Source organism: Molothrus aeneus, chromosome 25 (assembly GCF_037042795.1).
Source record: "Molothrus aeneus isolate 106 chromosome 25, BPBGC_Maene_1.0, whole genome shotgun sequence".
In the NCBI taxonomy this organism is placed as follows: Eukaryota; Metazoa; Chordata; class Aves; order Passeriformes; family Icteridae; genus Molothrus; species Molothrus aeneus.
The window spans coordinates 5,960,489-5,977,975 of NC_089670.1; the positions used below are offsets into that span (position 1 = coordinate 5,960,489).

The following is a 17,487-nucleotide window of genomic DNA, read 5'->3' on the forward strand; positions in this document are numbered from 1 at the left end:
TTTAGACAGTATTTACCTCTTGGGCTTTCCACATGCTGCCCTGGGCACAGTGGGCTATATTAGGGTAAATATTTTAAGGGCCTATTTTAAGGTGTCACGTCAAAACAGGTTGTGTTGTTTACAGGCCCCTTGGCAGAGGGGCTGCTCCTCTCTGAGAGGAAGGACAGGCTGGAGGTTACTCAAAAAGGAAGAAGGAAGATGCCTACCCATCTGCCCCCAGCAATGCTGGGTGGGATTCAGCAGCTCTGGGACCACCAGACCATCCTGGACTTCAAGACAGGAGCTGATGAGCTGAGCTCCTCATAACAGCCAGGGAGAAAAGTTTGCTCCTCTGGAGGTTTGACATCTCACCTTGGGACAGGCAGCCTGGAGGGACCTGAAAAAATCTTTTAGTCCCTTGTTTAACAGACAAGGCAACCAGAGTAGGCCTGGTTGTGATATTTAAGATGATAGTGGTTCTCTGAAGGCACATACAAATTAGCGGCAATTGGGAGTGTGTTGAAAACACTGGCTCCCACCTCTTGCTGTTTATTTGTATTCATCCATCAGTCAACCTGGTCAGATTGAGCACCCATGGCCAGGGCTGCTGGATGAACCTTCTCTTCCACCCAAAGCTCTTTTCCATAAGCCACCTTCCACAGTAAATTGTCAACACACATTTTACCATCATATGGCTGGGGCTTCAAGAGCTGGGTTTCCTCTAGGCTCCTTCTGACATGAGCTGACTTTCTCACTCAACACCAGGTTGTTTCCACGTGGTTCCTGCACATGCCTGAGCTGTAGCTACACCTGACTGGTTGTAATTCTGTATTTCCTCCACACCCCACCCATCCAAAACCAACTCCTGCTGTTCTTCTGACCCTAGGTGCAGTTGGAGGGAGGCAGCGCAGTGTGAGGTGCTTGCAGCACTTGCCACATTGTGGCTGCTGGGCAGCAGTGTGAAATATTCCATCAGGGAAATGACAACCAGATTGCCACAGATTATTAATGTGGCTGCTAAATAGCTTGTTTTTCTACAGAGATGAAGCAAAATGCAGGTAGAAACTATTAGCTTTGGGTAGAGGAATATAAATGTGATTTAAAGGTAGACTCAGGGGATTTTCAATACACTGTTGAACCAATTGACTGATTCGCCTTAAGGAAGCTGAGCCTCTGCAGCACTGTGGGTTCAAACAGCTGCGGCTTAGCAAAAGATTGTTCTGCCATAGAGCAGGAGTAAAATGTGCTGCTAAACCAGAGGGTTTCTGTGCTGCTTTCCCCCCTGCCCTGGCTGTAAGCCAGGCTCTGTTCCATAATGTGCTGCTTTTATTTTCCTTTTTTTCCTCCAACCCCTTTCTTGGAGTGAAAAGCAAAGGCTTTAGTATGAGGCGTGATGTTGGACTCCTCAGTAGGGGAAAGAATTCGGCAAGGGCTTCCTTGAGGAAGGGCTTTGGGGGTTTTGTTTTTGTTTTTAAAATCTGGTTCACATTGAGCTTCCTGGCTGTTCTGAGTTTCCTTGTCTGAACTCGCATTGTATGAACTATACCCTACATATTCTTTTGTTTAAATAGCACTTGAATTTCAGTCGCTGTCTCTGCGGTGTTTTGCCATTGTTAACATAACAAGAAAGAGACGGGAGAGTCCTTCACTGGCCTCCCCAAAGCTGCAATGGGTTCAAATCCCTGCCTGGATCTTGTGTGGACTTGGATCTAGATTGATCCAAAACCCTGGTGTCTCTGAAAGGAAGGAAGAATTGGTTTAGACCTGTGGGGAGCCTTTTGTTGATTTTTAAGATCAAATTGGAGAGGTGACAAGGGTGAATGACTCTCTGGGACAGCACCCAAGGAGAAAAGCTCATTATCCATGGGAGGCAGTTCTTCAAGGAAGTGGGATGAGGCGATGTCTGACATGTCCCCAGCATAAGTGCAGCCATTGGAGAACACCTCGCTACAGCAGCCTGTTGTAGGGATCCACAAAGCCACAGTGCCTGAAGCCAAAGTGGGCAAATTCCTTGTGCAGGAAACAGGAGCAGCCTAAGCCGATCGCAGTATCTCAAGCTGAATTCCTGGTACATTCTGCTGCAGGGGAGAGAGCAGGGTACAGATGATATAGAGTTGTCACTGTTAACATTACAATCTAATAGCTGCTGCAGCATGGAAATATCAACCATCTGTGCCAAGGAGTCAAAGGAAACCTTGCTGGCAAAATGCATTAAAGTATCTATTTATGTAAACAGTCAAGGCTTGAGAACAAGAGGGTTGTCTTAATCAGCATCAAAGAACATTAAATTTTTAGATATCCAGTATGATGGAGAGGGGAGTTGAACAGTTAGAAAACCTGCCAGCATGGAGCAACCATTAGGCTGCAGGTTCAAGTGTTAATAACAGTCACCCAAATGGTATTTATGTACTTCTGCTTCTGCCTGAATTCAATGTGCAGGGAAGAAGGTAACTGGAAATTATTAGCTGTCATAACACTCACTGATTGATTTCTCCATGTGGGAGGAAAATTGGATTGTTCCATGGAGAAATGGTGTAAGGGAGCTGGGCAGTGGGGGTGTGACAGGTTGGTGCCCAGGTCTCAGGGTGCTTGTGTGTCCAAAGTTCTTGGCAGACTGGAGAGTAGCAGGTCTGGATCCCTGTATGAGCACTGCTTCAAAAGATAAGGGCATATTTGGGATGAGAAGTACTTTGCTCCCAGGACTTGGTAGTCAAGAGCATCCCAATTCCCACCAGTTTCAAGCCCAGTTGAACATTTTGCTGTTGGTAGATGGCAGCTGCAGATTTGTCAGATGTGTGGAGGCTGCTCCTTTGACCATCCCTATATCCTAAAATGAGATCTTGCCCAGTGCTCGTTCACCTCCTGAGGAGGCTGTGGGAGATCCAGAGACTGGTTGCAGCTCACCCTTGTCTGGGACAGGGCAGAGCTGCAAGGGCAGCTGTGGACAGCACCATGTCCCTTCCAGCCTCTGTGGCTCCATGCCAGGTCAATCCAGGGCACACATATTTTGGCTTCTTTGATGTGCATGGATTTGTGTCAGGTCCCCCGGTCATGAAGGAAGGGAATCCTTTTGTTTTGTAAAATATTTCTGGTATCTCTGCATCTCTTCTGAGTTGTTTCCTGTGAGTGCGGGGACTCAAAGACCTGTCCCATGTCCATGTCCCAGCTGGTGCTGCACCAGGAGCTCTCTGCATCACACACTGATGCAAACTGGTGCTGTACTCCTTAACCCTGTATCTTGGCTGTCTCACTCCAACTGAATGGTACAGACCAGCTTTGTGGTGAAATTTCTCATTTGATACTTCCTCATATGAGTCTGATTCATTAGGCTTTGTTTTAGAAGGGCACTTACACAGGTGTGTGCATCCTTGAATCAATGAAACAGCCTTTCCTTGGAAGACCTCCATCTGGCCAGGGCTCTTCCCAGGAGCTCACAAGGCCTCGTGTTTATGCACTGCCTTCTCTTCCTATAGAGGTATCTCCACTTCCACTGAGGTGCACATCCCACATCTCTATTTAACTCCATTACACATCTCTCCAGCCCTGTGCCAGCTGCTCTTAGCCAAACAATCAAAGCCTTGGCAGCTCAGCGTCTGCTGGCTTTGCCCAACATAGGGCTTGGAGCTACCGTCAACTTAATTCCTTGACGCTGCAGCTGCAAGGGGCACTCCCACGGCAGGCAAATGCAGTGCCCTATGGGTTTGCACACGCTGTATTGAATTAGCTCCTGCTTATACAGAAATTACTCTTATTAATGGCTTGTTGTTGGAGGCTAGAGGAGTCATCATCCAACGCTAATGGAAGTCATCAGAGCTGTTAATCGCTAGGATTACTGACTTCAAAACCAGTTTTCTATTTGTTAGTGGGTATAATTCTTTTAATGGACCTTGGGGGTTTTTCTGCTTCTCGGGGATTGGAAGGGTTTCTGAGGTCTTGTAGAAAGTCACATGTTTTAATTGACCTGCTTGTGAAGCTCTTCCAGGGATAAAAAATGCCATGGTCCTCTTAGTCATTAAAAAATGGACTGTGACTACAAAGCAGACTTTATCCTGGTTCTGGAGACTGAATTATTTGAAAATTAAATGGGATTTCATGCAACTGGAAAGGTTGTTTTTTTTTTTATCAGATAAATCAGTTCTCTGTATGCTTTAGGGATGAACCTATATAGATTCCTTGGCACCTGCTAAAGTTTTCTTCAGCTCTCTGGTTGGGGAACCATAAGTGTCAGTTCTTTCCTGTTAATTTAGTTCAGAGGCTGGAAATTCTTGGGCTACCTTAGATCCTATCATTACAGCTGTTGTTTCAGCTGCCATCCATACCCTCATATTATCTCTGCCTAGGCAGCATTGAGAAGAGACTCCAGCTTGGTGAAATGGAAGAATGATGTGCACTTTCAAAACTTGCTTCATCCCTGTATGGATGAAAAATTGCTGCTCTATGCAGATAGTCAGACGTTTCTTTTTATTCCTTCTTTGATTATTGTGGTTGTTCCCCTTGGGTGGGATCCAGGAAATTCAGCTAGAGCATCTGGAGCACCCTCAGCTTGCACCACAAGCGCTTTCATCTGTAAGCACTTCTGGTTGTTGGTGTTTTCCCAGGGATCAGCCCATATTTTTCCTTAGTTCTCCTGGTAGAGGTTTGTCCCAATGCTGTTGGCACCCGCGACTCTGCCCTGCTGTCACTCATGTCCTCACAGAGCCCATTCCCACCCTGCTCAGCCCCCAGCAGGAATGGGGGCAGCAGTGAGTGTTTTTTCCCTCATCTCTGCTGGATTTCAGCTCTTTGTTATAATTGGTTTTTTGCTGATGTTAGGAAATGAGTGGCTTTTCCCCCATGGATGTCTGTCAGCATTAGAGGTAGTGTTACCAGCATCAGAAATCCAGGTTCAGCAGAACTGTGCAGGAGCTCTACAGTGACAGCATTTTTCTTTCCCTCTTTTTATTTCCTCCCTCCCCCTGGTCCCTTCTCAAGTACTAATAGGGAGATAAGTTTCAAACTTGGTTTAGATTAACCAGAAATAGAGGGCTTTAAATCTTAAGTACTTACAAGGTGTGACCAAGTAGAAATGTGGCTTTTGTTCATTTTAAGCTCCTGCGAAACCTGGGCAGAGGGATGAGCTGGTTCATGTTTTTCTTGCATTTTCTGGGATAATGCTCATCCAGAAATCTCAAGCAGAGAGAGATAAGGAATCCAGGGAAGATTATATGCTGTCCCTCCTGAGAGTGATAACGAGAACCCAGCTACAGGACTTGGTGGGGGAGAGTGTCGTCTGCAGGCCTTGTTTATGCGTCTGGGCAGCCATGGTCCGTGGAAGGTCCCTTCAGGGTCGATGAAATTCTCCATCAAATTTGGGGTTCATTCCCTCATTTGCACCCTACTCTCGAGGTAGACAAGTGGGAGCTGGGGACTCAGCCCTGTATGGGCAATAGGGGCCAGGGAATTCAGTTTTTTTTGCCATGGTTCCTCAACAAAGATGCGTTGGAGAGGAAGGTCTTGCACCAGGAGGTTCCATGTCCACAGGACTCAGCTCCTTCTCTCTGCAGATGTGGGCTGGGAAGGGACACTTGTTGATTGGAATGGGGGAGGCTGAGTGGAAGACAAGAAGATTAGCAGAAGGGATGGAAGGGGAATCCCTCCTGTGCAGACAGCTCTGATTTCTCTGAAATGAAAGCTGCTTTCCTCCCTTTCTTACAGCATTACTTGCTGTGGCATGAAATATTCAGCCTCCATTCAGCCTGTAAGCAAATCCTTCTTTCCCATGCAGTGAAGGGATGTAACTGGACTTGTTAACTTGTCTGAAAAGTCATTTCCTTATAATAAATGCCTATAAATCCTGAACATCCCAGCAGTCCTCCAGCCCACTGAGCAGTGAGCACACTGTACTTTTCCATGTCTCCAGCCCCAGGAGGGGCAGAGCAAAACCTGCTGCAGTCCTCCTACTTTCCGAATTGTTTTCTTTAACCAAGTTGGCAAAGAACAAGTAGAGAAAGCCTATCATACCCCGATTAAGCATGGCTCAGGTTTGCTCTGCTGGACACAGGACAGTAGTTAAAGCCTGATACCTTTTAAGGAACCCCAAAGACAATGAATGTCACTTCTGAAAATATGTGTGGATTGAGTTTCTATTTATAGTCACAAGCAGCTCCTGAGCCAACAGGAGCTGTATTTACTGAAGGGAATTGAAGTGGTATTTTGGATGGTTGTGGCTCAGTGGGTGCACTGATACAAGGGTTTAATGTGGATGTGATAGGGGCAGTGCATGGAGAAGGCTTGTGGGTTGTATGAGGAGACAGCCATGAGCTATCAGTCATGGGGAGCTGAGCGTGGGAGAGGGCAAAGACAGGGCACCTCACTTTGTTAATTAAGAGCTGCTTCTGTTGGTGAGAATTTCTTGCATTTTGCCCCAGGACTTGTGGTCTGGCTTCTGTTCTGAGGTGGACTTGGTGTGTGTCTGCACCCACAGGGAGGGTGGAGAGGATCTTAACAGAGCAGTGTTGAGTTGAAAATCCTATCTTTGTGTGACCCATTTGATTTTCTTTCTTATGTATATATATTAGAAATCTGCAAATGATGAGTCAGTAAAATGTTGTTGGTGTTTCCTGTGAAATAGCTGAGGTCGCTATTTTCTTTTTGTGTTATTTTTCCTAGTTGCCATGGTAATGATTTCAGAAAGGTCTTATTCTTGCAGCAGTTTGAATGGGTTAGAAGTTTTCACGGTCTTCTGGATACACTCGCAGAAGCAGAGCAATATCTCAAAGATATCCCTTGGGATCAGGAGGGATCTGCCTCCTGGCTGGTCGTCCCATCCCTCGCTCTGCGCTGTGGTGAGACAGAGTGGGTTTTTCTGTTTTAATGTTAGCAAGATAGAGAGGAAAGACCCTGGGGTGCTTTTGTTCTTTTGTGTTGGCATCCCAGGATCAGGGGCTGGACAAGATCAGGCTTGCCTGCATCCTGGAGCTCATTGTCTGGACAAGGGGAGTGTGGGATGGATGGATATGTGCCAGCCATACCACGGCACTGTGTGCAGGTCTGATGATGATGATGATGAAGATGAAGACCCTGTGCCCTAAATGGGTCACAGCTGGAGGAAGGCAGGAGTTGGAAGCCTTGTAGGCTCTGGGCACTGTTTGCCAGGGCACTTGGTTGCACTTCATGCAGCAGCAGGGCTTGTTTTTCAGAAATTGGGGAACACAGGCCCTGGGGCTGGCATGGCCCCAGCTCCTGTCCTCACCTTCTTCCCTACTCAGTGCCCACAGCCTTGCTTGCTCAGCAGACACCTTGGAGCCCTGTGTGCAGGGAGAAGAGGCATGTGCCCACATAAAAATGGAGTATGTCACTTCTGCCATTGAGCTTCTACTCAACTTTAAAAATAGGGGGGAAAAAAGAGAAAGAAAGGCATTACAGGCTATTTCTGAGTGCCAAAAAGGGCAAGGTGCTGGTCCAGCTTTGAGATACCTCTTGAGGCACTCTGGGGACATCTTCCCTTGCTTCCTCCCATCCCCCCTGGCAGTGCCCTGCTTGCTGCCAGATAGCCCTGCCTGATTCCTCCAGACAGGGTGCAGAGAACATGCCCTCCTGGCTGCCACTCTTTCCCCCTGCCAGGCAGGATCAGCTCTGGGTGGGTGCCCAGGCTCACATCCTCCTGCTGCCCCAGTGATGCTCCGTGTTTTTTGAGCGGCACTGTCCTGTCTGCTCTGATTTCTTGTGCTGCCACAACTTGTCAGTGTGCTGTTTGGTACATCAACAAATCGACACTACACAAACAGAAGGCTAACAGGGAATGATTTATCCAGGACAACATATCTGTGTGTCCAGCAAAGCAAGATGTCCTGTAAACAAAATTCAGTATTTACTGAGGGCTCATCGGCAGAGCTGGTGTTTTGTACCACAGTTGAATTACACTTGGATCTCGCTCTTTCTGTGTGTTGCTTGTTTAATCATAGGATGCTTTCCTTTTAATTAGGCACTGCTGCTACTGATGAGAGAATTAGCAGACTCTTCTTTTAATGGAGAAGCTGAGGCTGTGGCAGCTGTGCTGTAATGGGGGTGGTGGGCAGAGGCTTCGTGCTGCATAGAAACCCCAGGCTCTGCACCTCAGTTTCTGCTTCCTGAAAAATGTCATTTTTAGGGTGGTCCTGGAAGGTTTTTTTCCCCCCACAATATATCATTTAGTCAAAGGAAGGATGTTACTTCCCCCAGCTGCTGTGTTGTGGCCCTCAGAGAGAAAATCTGAGTGATTTTGCCAGCTGTTTTCCTCCCAGCCCAGTGAGGATCCATGGAGCTGGTTGTGTGCCAGGAGTCAGTGAGTCTCTCAGGTACATCATGTCTAGAGCTGGTCGATAGTGTTTTGATTAGACAGTTATCATCAGAAAATGGCAGTTTATCACATTTGAAGCTGTTTGTGGGAGAGGAGCAGTTTCAGTGGACTGGCCTCAAAAACCCCCCAACTTTATTGGAATGTGTTGTCTGAGGTGTTTGAAATGTCCAGTTGGGGGATTAGCTCCCTAATGGTTCCCATTGGTTTCCCAATGACAGTTGGGGAACAAAAAGTTCCATGTTCTTCTTCAAGCTGACTTTTATTTATGATTTTTTAATTTTGGTTGATTTACAGTACAGAGCAAAGGGATAAAGGAATGGGGAGTGAAATAGAGGGAAGAACCTCCAAGATTTTGTGCACTGTGTCCTAGTTTCCCAAGTTTGAAATTTTGAATTCTTATTTGGGATGGATTGATAATTTCAATTCCCATGGGAGAGAAAATCATGTTCCTGCTGTACTATAATGATGTCTCAGGAAAGAGGTCTCAGACTTATTTGTGATTTCTCTAGAGTAGAAGCGTCTTATAAAAAATCTTATTATCTTATACATCTGTGGCTGAATGAAAATCCCATCGCTGGCATTCTTAGAAGGGTCTGAATCCCTACAGCCTGGCTGAGATTCCCCGGGGCAGGATCATGATCACAGCCCCCCTCTCTTGGTACAAATAAATCCCAGTGGTGTCATGGCAGGGGTCCCCCATGGACCAGCTGCAGCTCTGTGTCCCTTGAAAGGGATGATGAGCTGCTTCAGGGGACTCATGAGCTGCCCTGGGGACCCCTGAGTGGGATTGAGGGTCTTGAGGGGATGCCCTGCTTCACAGATGGCTGTGAAATCCTCCAAGTAATTTGCATCACCCCATCTCAACTTTTTAGGGATGTGTAGTTTCCCGAGGCAAAATAACTCAGCGGATTTCAGCAGGTCAGAGTGAGATGTGCTTCCAGTAGATGCTCAACTTACCCACCCCAGCAGAGCTCCAGGCTGCTCTGGATCGTCTCTTCTCTTTTCCTGGATGGATGACATGGAAGTTTTCCCTTTCTCTTTCAATCCAGTTTGACCAATTAGTTTTTTGGATATTAATTCTCACCTCTGGTTCAGGAGTATCCTCTCTTCATTTTTATTATGTCTGCCCAGTGTCTCAGATATTGAAAACTGTTTCCTGCAAGAGAAGTGGAAAAGAGTGTGTGGAGGAGGAGTAGGAGGGCAGGCAGCTTTTTTGGGGTGAAGTAATGGAAGGCAGGTACATTTTTTTGCTGCTATGCCAGCACAGGTTGACCCATAGCCCTCACAAACCAGTGCCAGGGCTGTTTGGGTGTTGGATATCTCCTGAGTTGGATGGTCTGGGAGGGAAGTTTCATGGGCCAGAAGGGTCACAGCCCGTCCAGTGTGTCCTAAGGATCCTGGGAGAGTTGCAATGTAAGTGCTGCTCCCCCTCTGCCTTCCCACATCACCCAGCTATGCCCTGCCAGCACCTCCATCTGGATTTGCACATTCCAACATCTCTGACCAAAAAGTGCCCATGAAGTCTAAAGTTTCATTAATCCGTGCTATTAACATGTCATCCCTTTCCAGGGCTGTTGGATTTTCCATGTCAGCCCCCACGAGGAAAGGATGTTGTGACTGTGGGAGATGTTGGGTGAGGGGTTTAACTGGGTTGTACCTGTGGCTCCAGTTGGATTTCACTGTACCACTGCGGAGGGGGAACAGAGGATGGGAATCAGTCTTCAGGGTCCAGGTTAGTGGTGCTGATGGATGAGAAGGAAAGCTTCCAGGAACACATCTCCTTTCCAGCTGTATCACTGCAGTATCACTAATAACAGCACAGTCTGCCTCAGCACTGAGGCACTCATGAATGAGTTGGCATTTTTTGTGAGTAATGTAGAATTGTAGCTATTTCAAATTGTCCTGAGGTGCAGCTTGACATATAAGTTCTTGGCCTATTTATTACCCTGTGTCTGAGTGTTCCCATAGGTATTACGGCATTAAACCAAGGCTGAATTTAATATTGGGAGCTGCTGCGTTTGTATTTTAGCTGTAGATCAGTGGCAGGTGATTTGGGCTGTGTGCATGATGTTTTTGGCAAACTCTAGCCAAGGGATCTGTTCTTCAGCAAGGATGTTTGAGGTGTAAGTTGTGTTCAACACCCTCTTTTTTTAACTTTTTTATTACATTTTCTTTTAAATGCTGCTGTTTCCTCCTTCACTATTCTGTGTCATCACAAGCTCCTGCCAATATCCGTGCAGGGATATTATCTGTGAAAGTCCTCAGGGATTCACTACTATGTTGAGATAACATCACACCAATTTGGGTCCCCATCTACCCTCAAGCTGGGTTGGAGGAACTTGAGTTGCAAAGGCTGGACCTGGGTAGTTTAACCCTTGGAAACAAATATTTGAATGCTTCCATGGATTTATCTGTGGTTTTTGCCAGCATGTATTTATGAACCCCTTGGTCACTGTAGTTTTTTGAGGCTCTGAAGCATGGTTGACCAAGTGTTGATCCTGTCCCTGAGGTCTCTACTCTTGTGGTTGCCATCAAGTCAGGATTGGGTCACCTCACCTACAGCCTGTGCTGTGATGTGGCAGCTCCTGGTCTGTCACAGGAAGTTTTTGGCCGGTCATGAATGTCTTTCATGTAAGTGGAAGGTGCTGCCAACTGCATGTGTTGCACATTGTCTTCTGCTCGTAGTGCGTGGCTGCTGTAAGCATGCACATCTGGCCATAACCCACCATGGTTATCGTCCAGGCATCTAAAGCCACATGGGTGGTTATAAGTGAGACCAGCCAGTGCCAAACTACCCCAGGGGAACCTAGCAGCCACTCTGTGTGAGGTGTGAGGTGAGCTGTGCCAGGCCACGGCCATGCACCACCTTAGTGCTCCTGATGTGACCCCACCACCATCTGCCAGCAGGATGTCAGCTTCTGATTTTAATGAAGCCTTTCAGCAGAAACAAGCAGCTGCAACTGTGTCTTGGGGTTAAATGGGGGGAAGTGATCTTGTATGGTGATTCTGTCTTTGCCACTGACTGATCCCACACAGACTACACCACTGGGTTTTGTCTTCTGCCATATGTTTTCCAATAATGCCTGTCCACCTGTTGGGGAAACTGAAGCACTAGGCATCTGCAGGCATTGTTGGGAACCCTCTGTGAAACATGCTAAAAAAACATAAAAGGTATTAATTTAGGTCTAAGACTACCAGGAGTCTGTTTGATAAGTTTTTGTGGTTTTTTCATATCTCTATTTTCAGATTGCCTGTCTGGAATGCCAGCATTGGGCCCTTCCTCGGTTGCAGATTTGGGGCCACCTGATAATGAGATTTCTTTTGAGTAATGAGATTTTTTTTTGAGCCATTCTGGTTATATCACCTCAGATCTCTGCTTTTGAAAAATCTTGGCTCAAATCTTTTGATGAGCTACGAAATAAAAAGACAAGCCCTAAAGGGATATTTATGTGAGAAAACGGCCTGACTTTCCCTTCTGCATGAGGAGAATCAGTGTGGGGGATGTCAAAGCATTAAGCCTCAGTACATGCCACTTCTGTCTGAACCTCCTGAGGTGGTACTAAAGCTCTGATTAACGTGAAGTCCATGTCCAGATTTACCAGCTGAATTTATAATGGACTTCTAAACCTTAAACACTCTGAAAGTATTTTCCTTCCATCTCCTGGGCTTTGAGTGAGTTATTGCCGTTTTCTCACCACATCATTAGCATCAGTATTCTTGCGCTTGTAGTATTGGGGCTTGTGTTTTCATGTGTGATTTTTGGATACGGAGCTGGCTGTTTGTTTTTTCAATTTCCTCATCTTCTTTCCCCAGCCGGAGGAACTTACCAATGCCCTTGAGATCAGCAACATCGTCTTCACAAGCCTCTTTGCCCTGGAGATGCTGTTGAAAGTCCTTGTTTATGGTCCTTTTGGCTACATTAAGAATCCATACAACATCTTTGATGGGATCATTGTGGTGATTAGGTACAAACCTTGAGCTTTCTTTATGTGTGCTTCTCCTCATTTGGGTGTTTAATTAAACAGAAAGTAATGGAGAGTTGGCATAAATACCTTCCTGTGACACTTTACACTTCTCTCTGTAATTAATGCACTTCGGCATGATTGCTAATACATATCTTGGGATTAGTTTACGGTCATTTTAGAAAGAGGCTCAAGCAGAAAGCTATCAGTCCCAATGTCCTGGGACAGTCTGGGATCCAAATGGCACAACCAGTGCCCGATGAAGTATCTCTGTTTTTTTGGCACATGCAAAGGCTATAATTGCCCCTGCAGCTGCAGTCACTGATTTCTAGGCATATTTTTGACATTCAAGTAGGGCTCTGCTCTTAACAAGGCTGGACAGAGTCCAGATAACTGCAAGCATTGGCATCACATCTTTGCCCACTTTCCATCTCTCTTCTCTCTGAATTTCACCTTCCCTTCCCTGCCCCTCCACTGGGCCTTTACAATTCGGCTTTGTCTGTCAACTTGCATTGACATTTTTTGTCCTCCTCAGCGTGTGGGAGATCGTGGGCCAGCAGGGCGGGGGGCTCTCAGTCCTGCGCACCTTTCGTCTTATGCGGGTGTTGAAGCTGGTCCGCTTCATGCCAGCACTGCAACGCCAGCTCGTCGTCCTCATGAAGACCATGGACAATGTGGCCACCTTCTGCATGTTGCTGATGCTCTTCATCTTCATCTTTAGGTGAGTGTTTCCAATTCCCTGTCCTGAGCTTGCTCTGGGTTTTTAGATGGGATCCTGTGGTGGGATGAGGAGGTGACAGAGTCTGTGCCAGAATATGGCTGAGCTGAATGGTCCCAGGAGCAGCATTGCTGGCTGTGGTTTGCTGCCCTAAATTCTCTCAGTCAGCCAGATGAGATTTCTTTGCAAAATGGTTTACAAAGAAGATCTTTCAGGCCGGATGATTCCTTGACATCTCCACAAGACAGCAATCCCGTTACTTACCAACTATCAGAAAGCTTGTTGATAAAAATATTGCCAAGAAGAGGATGATGTTCCTAAAGGAATGTCATGGTGGTGCTTGTGCTTTTTCATGGCCTCGTCTTCAGACAAGTAGAAATGTTAGAAACACGGTTGGGGTAGCTCTGTATTTTTAGATTTTGGTCTCGATTTTGAGAAGAGTTGTTCTCTTTCTACAGCCAGCTGTGGTGTTTGAGCAATGCAGGCACTGGGAAGGCTGAAGAGAGACAGTCTCTTCCAGGGTATAATGTCCCTTCTTCCAGTGAGACTCCAAAACTGCCATTTGCAGGCGTGGTACTCAGTAGAGCTGTAAATAATTTGATTATTCAGGTTACTAGCAGAGAGCAGGGAAAAACAGATTATTCTTTTAGTATCTATCCATAATGAAAGGTATTCTGTTCTTCTGTCAAAATTGAAAAAGCTGTTTCGAGTCCCCTGATATGTCTTATTCAGGTATTTTACAGAAACCCTTTTTGTCTTCCTAATTCAGTTGAAGCATATTTTGCTGAAAATGTGTCATTGCAAAACAGAAAGTCAAAACATTTTGTTTAGAAAATGTTGAAAGACAATGTTTTGACTTACAAAAAATGAAGCAGAAGAAAAACAAGGAGCAGGCATACTTTCTGGTTGAAACTCCTTGACAGATTTGACCTAAATTCACAACTGATTTGCGTGATCTCAAGGCATGTTTTTCCGCAAACAAAGGATCCATCTTTTTTAAAAAAGCATAAAAAGGAATTGCTCAGGTGAAATCAGGAGAGAGTCACCCTGCTGTATGATTACTGACTTGTGTGGTGGTCTTCTTGTCGAGCCCCTGCTTCCTGTCATTTGCAGCATCCTGGGCATGCACCTCTTTGGCTGTAAGTTCGCTTCAGAGAGGGATGGTGACACTCTGCCTGACAGGAAGAACTTTGACTCCTTGCTCTGGGCCATCGTCACTGTTTTCCAGGTACAAAATGGAAAATACAACAACTGATGGGTGTTTTGAGACTGCAGAGATAGGGGTTGTTTTCCAGTGCATCCGAGAGAGCTTAGTGAAGCTCCATGCTATGGAAAGAAGATGACCCAAAACCACAAGTGCAGGTTTATGGGAGCTTTCAGACTGTTTTCCAGACTAAATCAGAACCCTGGTGAGGAGGGGCTGTCAAGTCAGGAGGCTCTTGTGTTTGCAGGGTATGGACCGGGTGGGTGAAAGTAAATATAGAGGGAAGAGATGGAAAGGAGGAGATCAGGACCATTTGTAGTGGTATTTTGACAAATACTGGAATCTTATTTAAAGCTGATATGTGCAGGTTTTTGTTCTAGCAGCTCTGGGCCCTTTAACCCTAGGATCTGTGGAGGACTTTAAGTCATTCTGGCTGACCAAAGGAAAGGTCTGACCAGTGTGATGTTACCCTCCCTTATGGTTGTCCCTGGATATGGGGGACAGGGCAATTTGCACAAGGTCCTTGCTGGTGGTTGGGAATCTCTGGTTCTCTCTCTTCTCTGGCTCAGAAGGGATTTATCCTCTTGTGGTTACAGCTACAGTGGAAACCCTAAAAGCAGGATGCTTGTCTGGCCTATCCAGAGTGTGGATACCCAGTATGCTATCCTCCAGTATCTCCATAGTCCTGATACTCTTCCTCTGCAGATTTTGACGCAGGAAGACTGGAACAAAGTCCTTTACAATGGCATGGCCTCCACCTCATCCTGGGCTGCTCTCTACTTCATCGCTCTCATGACATTTGGGAATTATGTTCTCTTTAATCTGCTGGTGGCCATCCTGGTAGAGGGTTTCCAGACAGAGGTAATGTCCTCATGCTTGTGCCTTTGCTTTCTTTTCAAGTTTTAGGACCTCCAGATCCTGGAATCTGATTTCTGAGGTGGACAGCAATACCTTGACAGAAGTGGTATGGGAAAAAAGTGGGGCAAAATATTAGGTCTTCTTATTTTTTTACTTTTTTTGTTTCCGTAGCCATGGTGCAATTAAATACAGCAAACCCTCTAAATGAAGGGCTTAAATGAAAAGCTTTGTTAGCATTAATGCAGAAGTGGGAATTGAGGTGTGAGTCAGGCACTGCGGATGGGATCGCTGCTATGACAGTCTCTTTGAAACAGTTTTCGCTGTGTTTGTCATCCAGATTAAAGGCCCCTCCTGAAAACTTACACAGGCTGGTATGAGATTAGTGACACGATTATCTTTTTTCATGGTATGCATTCATGGAGCTCTTCCAATTTCCAGCCCTGCAATGCTCTGTGTATTTTAAAGTACATGATTTCTGGTCTCTGCCATCTGCTTTGTCGCAATGGGAGCTTCCACAAGACATCCTGCATTGCTGGAGGCTTTGAGGGGGCATGTAGGCTCAAGCTCAACCTTTTTTTCCATCCTACTGCCAATCCAACTGTCCAGCTTGGTGTGGGTGTGCAGGGGTACACCTAGTATCCCTCAGAGTGGGGGACCTGTGGTGCTCACCTGCTCCTTGCAGAAGTTTTCCAGCTGTTCAAGAACACCCATAAGGAGAGGGGACCCCTATACCCTGACTGGGGCATTGGTTGGAGGGGTAAATACAACCTAAAACTCCTCACTGGGATCTGCTTATATGGGCTGTGCTTCTACACACTATCTCTGATTTTTTAAAGCATTCTGGGGTGAATAAATATTTGAGTTTTGTTGCATGTGTATTATGATATCCTGCAACCCTATGAACAGAACAGTTTTTATTATCATTATTATTTTTGAAGTTTGGAGTTAAATTAATGGAGTCATACCAGGACATAGCAAGAATAATTTTTTTTCTTTTGTATCGTGTCTTTCTCTCCATGATGGTACTTTTGTTTTTTAATTGTTATTGTTGTAGCTGTTTCTGTCTGTAAATGTCCCCCACCATTCAGTCAAAGGGCCAATCGCTGCTGGGTTCTCTCAAAGAGCAAAATGTTCCTTTGCTCAGTCTCTCAAATACCAAAAATGTTCCCTTGCCCAAGTGAGAAGAGGTACAAAGCTCCTTGTCTGTTCCTGGTGACAGCTTCGAAACCCAAACTTTGTTCAGTCTGGCAAATTGATCTTTGAAGGTCACCAGCACAGGAGATCACCTGAATCTCTGCACCTACTATGCAGAGAAAGGGATACAGCCTTTAAATGCAACAGCCCATTTGCCAGCCCCTGGCCCTTAAGGGAGGCTGACTCCTCTGCTCCTTGGCACAGTCTGGTTTACCATGCAGGAGCATGCTCCTGCTCCACCACTGCAGCATGCTTCTTTCTGGGCAGCAAATTATCCCTTGCCTTGTGGCCAGCTGTGCCATGGTGCAAATCCCTGTAAAGTCATGTTCTAGCTTAATGTGTTGTGGTTTTATTCCAGTAATGATGTCCTTGAGGGTATGGCTACCCTGGAGGCACTTCCCTGGAGTCAGGGAAGTGCCTGCAGCACTCCTCAAATTTGCTCTTGGCTGTTTTCTGCAGCAGGGCTGCCCCATCAACTGCCCCCATGTCTCCACTGCCAGAGCAGCACTGGGCTTGTCCAAGCCAGCTCCAGGATATCTGTGTAAGCTGAAATGTGTTGTGTAAATGAGGGAGGAACCTTGGATTTGGAACAGCACCAGGACAGCCTGAAGCCAGTGATGCCCATGCCAGTACTGAGGCAAGCATAGGGACCAGCAACCAGTGCAGCCCCCAAATACCAAACCCGGATTGTCAGTTCTGCTCTGCCCTGACAATTTTAACAAACTCACACCATATATCTATAATTTGTCTCTCTGATTATATTGCTATTTTATATCTCCAGCTTTAATGATAGCTTTTTAATAATAATCTTCCTTCCACATCCTTGTTATTCTGAGTTCTCTACATTCATCCAGTAAGGTGCAATGGCGCCAAGAGAGCCCTTGGCTCAACCCAGGTTTCCTGCAGCAGACTGGGAGCGAATGTCTCTGGAGGTCAGGCCCCAGTCTGGCCTTGCTGGTTTATGTTTATTCAGCTTTGCTGGTGTGTAGCTTTGTGAACAGATCACATTCTGGTTTTTGCAAGCCAGCACAGAGGATCCTCTCCTAAGCAGAATTAATAGAGATCATCTCTCGCTGTAAACAAACTCCAGCGTCTACTGCCCGTGTCTGCACTTGACTCTTCTGCGTTGAGTTTGTTGGTTTTTTTTTTCCACATTCTCCTTCAGATTTCTGGGCTGAAACACAAGCCTGGGGCTGCTGCCTTTATCTCCCTGGTCCTTGAGTACCTTTCCTCAATCCACAAGCACGTCGTTAAT

General features: G+C 46.1%; 1 protein-coding gene across 3 annotated transcripts in view; it reads left to right on the forward strand.

The window, feature by feature from the left end:
* Positions 1 to 17,487, forward strand: part of CACNA1G (calcium voltage-gated channel subunit alpha1 G) — a 147,210-nt gene that overhangs the window by 66,626 nt on the left and 63,097 nt on the right. For all 3 annotated transcript variants that reach the window (XM_066565560.1, XM_066565561.1, XM_066565562.1), the window contains exons 11-14: positions 12,110 to 12,261; positions 12,794 to 12,979; positions 14,090 to 14,204; positions 14,886 to 15,041. In XM_066565560.1, coding sequence (XP_066421657.1) covers positions 12,110 to 12,261; positions 12,794 to 12,979; positions 14,090 to 14,204; positions 14,886 to 15,041 — 609 coding nt within the window. The remainder of the gene's footprint in view (positions 1 to 12,109; positions 12,262 to 12,793; positions 12,980 to 14,089; positions 14,205 to 14,885; positions 15,042 to 17,487) is intronic.